The 6,762-nt window shown below is 42.0% G+C and overlaps 1 protein-coding gene across 3 annotated transcripts; it reads right to left on the minus strand.

Moving 5' to 3' along the window:
• Positions 1 to 1,102: 1,102 nt before the first annotated feature.
• CALCB (calcitonin-related polypeptide beta) lies at positions 1,103 to 5,833 on the minus strand. 3 transcript variants are annotated; one of them, XM_009995402.1, is made up of 4 exons: positions 5,742 to 5,831; positions 5,296 to 5,427; positions 2,350 to 2,534; positions 1,103 to 1,592 (listed from the first exon to the last, which is right to left on the minus strand). In XM_009995402.1, exons 1-3 carry the CDS (start codon positions 5,825 to 5,827, stop codon positions 2,375 to 2,377), a joined length of 378 nt encoding a protein of 125 aa, XP_009993704.1. In that variant the 5' UTR covers positions 5,828 to 5,831; the 3' UTR covers positions 1,103 to 1,592; positions 2,350 to 2,374. The 3 variants fall into 3 exon arrangements, with proteins under 3 accessions (XP_009993704.1, XP_009993703.1, XP_009993702.1); XM_009995401.1 differs by having other exon boundaries at positions 2,350 to 2,537; XM_009995400.1 differs by lacking the exons at positions 1,103 to 1,592; positions 2,350 to 2,534 and adding an exon at positions 3,907 to 4,466 and having other exon boundaries at positions 5,742 to 5,833.
• Between the last annotated feature and the right edge of the window lie 929 nt (positions 5,834 to 6,762).

A 6,762-nucleotide genomic window follows, 5' to 3' on the forward strand; every position in this document is an offset into this window, starting at 1 on the left:
CTGGAACTTCATCTGAAGAATGTTTCTGGGCTCCAAAATTGGCAGTTGAGTCAAACAAAACCAATTCCTGGTGCAAATACAGTGGTTCACCACACAGGTATAGTATACCCAGCTGTGGTCAATCTCAGGTACTTTGGAGGAAAATGGAAAAAAACACTAAATTGTCTCTGGGCAACAGATTTGCAGGCCAAGTCTGAACATCCCTCCTTTGCCCATTTAGGCACTGGAACTTTTCCCTCTAAATTGGTTTATATCTTCTACGAGGTCTGCTTTGTACACTGACTTACCAGGGCTGAAATGTTCCCCAAGAAGTAAAACCATAGCCAGGAACGAGCATGGTACAGAAGCGTCATCACTGGGTGGCCTTACTGGCTGTGGCCACTTCTAGTTGACCATGCTTCTCATTTTGCTATTACACCTGCAGCAGAGACAGACAGAGACATCATGAGAGCCTTAACCTGCAGTCTGCACAGTGAGGTGATCTTCACCTGAACTGATGAAGCAGATTTGAGAGTCAGGCCATGGAGCACAAAACAAACCTAAACAAGTATCTGACTCAGCTACTAAACTGAAGCAGCAGCAGCTTTGAGGAGGAAGTTGGCAGCACTGCTTAGAAGTCCATGGATTGCTTCCAGCTACCCTCTTCTCCACTCACACTAATTATTTATCCCTGATCCCTAAATAGACTCGATTTCAGGATTGCTTAAAAGAAATGTACGTTTCCATCGCTCCTTTTCTCTCCCTTTCCAGTTCACTTTTTTGACCTTAGACCAAAAAAAACTTCAAAGCATGTTAGGGCACTTCGTCAGAGCTACATCCTGTATAAATAACGTTTAGTCTTAACATGTTGTGAAGTTTGTGTCTCTCTTTTTATTAGATGTATCTGTGGCTTCTTATTTTTCTATCAGGAGTCTTTATGAGCTACTGCTTGACAAACATAAAAAAGCAACTATTCTTCCTGTTCTAAACTTTTGACTCACATCCTAGTATTTATAGTTAACTAGGCTGTAGCAAATCAATGGGCCATCTGATCTGCAGTGATGTTGGGTTAGTGCCAAACGTTTGTGTGTTCAAATGAATAATCAGTTTCTCAATCCGAGTGTATCTAAAATACATTTTTTAATTTTGTGTAAATTCACAAATGATACAATATTTAAGTGCTTTGTTTTGTTGTTGTGTTTTTTTTTTTTTTAACAACTATACAATCAGATTAGTTAAGTGTTTTACATCAAGGCACAGCACACTGTATAATACACATATGCCTTGCCAGGCAGAAGTTTAGTATAATCCCCGAGTTTTGGCAGTAGTGCCAGGATCAGTAGCATGGATCACATATAAGCTGAAAGATAAATAAATAATAGATGCTGTCACATTTTTATTTGAAATAGAGTTGCATATAAAAAGAATATACAATAATTTAACTTTAATAACTAGATTCTCTTGTACTATACATAACAAGTGTTTTAATTTGTATTAAATAAAACATTTACAACATTGGGATGCAAAATTAATCTTCTTTTTGGCTGTCTTGGTTTATGGAGAAGAGTTGCTTTTGATAGAAATTAAAGTTGAATTTTCAATTTCATGGCAATCTGAAAGAAACAAATCCAGAGTTACTGATGTAAGTACAGAGGAGAGTAACAAAGCTGATGAAGGGCCTAGAGAATAAATCTTATAATATTTGAAGGAGCTGGGAATGTTTAGTTTGAGAAAGAGGAGGCTGAGGGGAGACCTCAACAGTCTCTACAGCTGCCTGAAAGGTCAGTGTAGAGAGATTGGTGCTGCTCTCTTTTCACAGGTAATTAGTGACAGAACAAGAGGGAATGGCTTCATCTGCAACAGGGGAGGTTTAGACTGGACATTAAGAAATTTTGCCTCACAGAAAGAGTGGTTAAACACTGGAATAGGCTGCCCAGGGAGGTGGTTGAGTCACCATCCCTGGATGTGTTTAAGGGTCATTTGGATGTGGTGTTGGTGGATTTGGTTTAGGGGAGAACTTTGTAGAGTAGGGATGATGGTTGGACTCCATGATCCCAAGGGTCTTTTCCAACCTGAATGGTTCTATGATTCTATAATTCTATGTGTTGATAATTCAATATTACTGTTAAAATAAGAACATAACTGTTGCACTTAACACACTGTGAAGCTAGTTATGTAAGCAGAACACAAAAGCTTTTCTTCACAGTCTAAACATGCTACTGCTACATTTTTAACATCCTTTATATTGTTACTTGCCCTGCTTTCTCAGAGATTGTCACTGTGGGTTTGTTACTCATCCAGCACAACTACAATTCTGTTAATGCCACAGGCTCCCTGCACTGCAGATTCTGTTTATTGCAATGTATTTACCATATCCACATTATCATTTAGCTTTTTATATTTGAACGCTTCTTCTTCGCCTGCCAAAGGCCTTGGATCCCACGTCGGTTGGTACAAAGTTGTTCTTGCCGACTCCTCCTGACCTGCTCAGGAAGTCTGCCAGGCGGTGGGTCACACAGGTGGCTGTGTTGCACGCCCTCTTCTGGGCTGTGACACTGCTTTGCAAAAGGAAAAAAGAGAGTTAGCTCCTGAAGCATCTCCCTCACATGCAAGGAAGTGTCAGTAAGGGGTGCTGTGCCTAGGAAAGGTTTTTCAATACAAGAAAAAGGCTTGCTGTGCTGAAAGCACCTGCAACTTCTCTGTGCACAGTTTACAAGTTCTAACCGATGAGTTTTTTCATTTTCCTAAGTGTCAGGCTCAGCTTACAAAATGTGACTAAACCCTTCCTTTCTGGACAACTGAACTGAAGAATAAGCCAAGCCAGACTTTCAGCATCACCTGAGCCATTGCCTGCCTCCAGCAGGGGCTCCAGGTCTGGAGCATTCAACCAATCCTCACTTCCTTCCAGAAGCAGAGATCTGCATTCTGCTTGTAGTGCTGCTGGACAGGAGCAGGTGCTGATCTTTAACTTCTCCCTTCAACACCTATGCTTCAAAATGATCAGAAAACACATGAAATCCTGGCATTACTGACAACTACAGGAGCTTTTCCAGTGATTCTGGCTGGGCTGTACCTGCAGAGCAGCTGACCAGTTGCTTTCAGAGCTGAATCACACAAACATCCTGCTTCTGTGTATTTAATGGGAACGAGAAGAGTCCTCTCTCCTGGAGTTGGACCCCTGTTCAGCACTTCACCGTGGCAGTAGTTCACTGACCTACAGTGAATTAGTTCTGTGCTCACAGTTCAGCCTACAGCTAATTATTTTGCTAGACAGGAGACTTCAAAGCACACACATTCACATAGTCCTTGCTCGAGGGAGTCTTCTACTACAGCAGTGACTACTGTGTAGGAGGAGGGATTTTTCTCAGATAAGCATTAATAAACTGCCTTGCAAAGCTAACAAATACTGTTGGTAACATCAATGCCAATTTTTTGGAACAGGCCTCTGATTACAAGACAGATGCAGTGCTGCAGCACAGGAACTGTAAAGAAATCTGGTCTTGCTTCTTAATTTACAATTCACCTACATTATATTGTCTTGAATTAATATCATATTTTAAAGATAAGAGTAGTGTATTCAAAGCTTGGGTAAAGAACTATTATAAAGTAAGAAGGAAAAAGAAAAATAACACAAAATTCTTACCTGAAAGTATTCAGTAGCCAATTTTAAAACAGGATTACTTTCTAGTTTGTTTGAATAAATCAGTACAAGCCTTTCCTGATTTCTTTGCTTCTCAGAATCCTCCCTAACAGGATTGCATGCATGCCTGATTACATCAGTACATACAAATGTATGTGTTGAATTTCAGTTTCTAAGTTCTCTTGCAACTTTTCTAGAATTACTGGATTAAAATAATTTGTAATTTTTTTCTAGCCATATCAAGAAATTTCACATTCTAGAACAACTTATTAAATCAAGCACATCTAATCCTTATAGAAAAATAGGTTTATTGAACAAGTGCACAGGCAGGCACAAAAGATGAGTCTACTTGTACATTTAGCAGTGAGACATGAAGAGCCTTGGTTAGATTTTTTTTTTTTAAATTAGGGTCTAGGAAAATCATTTGAAATCTCAAGGCAGTGCTGTTCATTTGTGTTTATTTACTTTTTCTCCTAGCTTGGTATGCATGTTCTGCTCTCTGTCTTCCTAACATTAGGTCCATCTCAAACATTCTCTGTCAAAAACAGAATCAAAAGAACACAGCAAAGTTAGCAATCAAAGTTAGATCCACATGCATCAGCTTAAAAAAAAAAAGGGGGGGGGAGGAAAGGGCAGAATGAAGCATGTCTAGTTGTTTCCTAGAGGGTCCTGAAAGTTTGCATAGCGCTCGTGTTCCAGGTCACTCAGCACATTCCGTTTCTTGCCAGGAGTTCCAGCCCCGACGTCAGTGCGAGGGTAAGTTTGCAATTTGTGCAACTCTTGAGACAGTTTGCCCAGCACACAAGTACTCAAACTGGCACAGCGTTTGGAAATAGGTCTATCCAGGCTGCAGGGGGGAAAAAAAAAAAAATATGCCCAAAGAAAAGAATAATCTCAAACATGCGTGCTTGTGCATTCCTTCCTTGGATAAATAGTTACAGTTAGAAAACTTGAAAAATAAATAATAATAAAAAATAGCCCCTCCACATTACATTTCATGCAAGGAAGGTTCTTACAAATGCAGTTCAAAAGGAAAAGGTGTTTTTTTCAATTAATGTGACTTTGTTGGAAGTTCATTAACCTTTCGGACACCCGTAGTCAAGGGTCAGGAAGTTTTACTTCCCCTGTATTCAGCATGCTGTTCAGTCTCACATACATCACCACCATGCTTTGCAATACAAATCCTGTTAGGATAATGCAAATGCTCTTGCATGCCTTTGGTCTACAGAGGAGAGTGGTGCTGCGTGCATTAGGAGGAAGACATCTCCACTGCCAGGGACATTCCACACCTTACAAAAGCATGCACTTTCATGACAGAGAATCTGAGAGTGACTGAATGGCCCCTAACACTCCCACTAGGAAGACATACCTTTTGCTGCCACATTTTAACACAGCCCCCTCATTCAAGCTCAAACTGCCCTCCACTTTCAGTTGTAAAAGACAGACAGAAGCAGGTTAACTAGGTGGAAGCCATTCTCTCCATACCAACAGTAGGATGTCTCTGCAGTATCATCCTTTTACCAGTTGGGTGACCACAGTAAGCCATAACCCCAAGGAAAGATAAAAAAAAATAACTTGACCTGCAGAGGATCTATCTGCTCAGAGGCCTTTTGCTATATATCAACACATAACACTCCCCCATTGCCCTTCTCCTGCCTCAGGACTGCACTCCTTACCTGTTTCCCTCAGAGGCTTGCTCCAGCTCTTCTGCTGTCATCTGTATGAACTCTTTCACCAGTGCATTTAATAACCTCCGAGCTTCATAATCACCCAGCGTCACTCGATCCGTTATGGACTCCAAGCCAGGTCTGAGCAGAGGCAAGCAAAGCAGGATGAGTAAAACCCAGACTGCTGCAGAGAGCCACGCACAGGAGAGAGGTTTGTCATGCACTGCTGCATGTCATTGACAATGTCTTTCACTGGTGGGAATATGTAACCCATCCTCATTCACTGCACTAGGTATTTCAGATGTGTCATTAAAAAGCCTCAGTGTCAGAAACAGCAGCAGCAGAAGCCATCCTTCTCATCCACTGTAGTCAGCTTCCCTCTTAGATCTCTACAGAATATTAAACATCTTTATACCATTCAGATGTAGCACTCAGCAACAGGACCAGCTTCTTACCTGACTGGGGCTGCCTGGAAGCTTTCCATCTGGCACACAACCAAGGCATAAACAGCAAGGAAAGATGAAATCTTCAGCATAACCATGATTTCCTCTCTACAACAAAGAGGTACATCAAGCAATGGCTCTTTTCCAACCCTCTCAGTCCTATAAGATAGATCTACTAAAGAGGTCATCATTTCCTAGCCACAAGTAGCACAAATACAATCAGCTTTTTTTTTTCCTGTTTTAGTATTACTATCTATTTTTATTATTGCCTTTTTACTTTGATTTTCTCAAAATTTTCAAATAACTTAGCACTGCTACAGGGACAAAAAAAAAGCAGCTTTTCAGAGCTCTGGATGGCTACCTGCATGCAACTTAATGAAGACTTTCCTTCAAATTGATGGAAAACAAATTCCTCTGAGCAACTGCTGCAGACACAGCGTCATAGACAGTGGGAGCAGCGTGAACAGACACAGCTGCAGTGTAAGAGTCACGAGAAAGACAATAAAGGGATGTTGAAAGTTTAGTGTTTTCCACACCGGAGTGCCACTGTCAGCATTTGGGCTGAGAGTGCTCGTTTCTTGGCAGTTACCATCCCAACACACCGGTTGAGATCGGACTACAAGAATTAAGTAGCTCAATCTCAACAAAAATTTGGTCTGAAACCAGAAAAAGGCTAAGTTAAAATTGGTCATTAGAACCAAGTTTGTCAGAAAATTAACAGACATAATTTAAGAGATCTGTTTCGAGGTGCCCTTCTTTTTTGTTACAGCATCGGTGCCTGCGACTCAAGCAAGCCCTCCGTTAGCTGCCCCATCCCCTTCCCTTTCCGCAGCTCCCGGTTCCCGATGCGGCTCAAGGGAAGAGGACGCGCTTCCCCAAGGACGCTCCGCTCCCCCACGGAGCGCCGGGCAGCCCCGGACGGAGCCCCGCACCGGCGAGGGCTCCGCACGCCCCGCGGGACACCCCACGCCCGTGAGGGAAAGGAAGAGCGAGACCGAGCACGAACTTTCTCCCGCCGGCCTCGGCTCGCACC

Source organism: Chaetura pelagica, unplaced genomic scaffold (assembly GCF_000747805.2).
Source record: "Chaetura pelagica isolate M959 unplaced genomic scaffold, ChaPel_1.0 scaffold94, whole genome shotgun sequence".
Lineage (NCBI taxonomy): Eukaryota > Metazoa > Chordata > Aves > Apodiformes > Apodidae > Chaetura > Chaetura pelagica.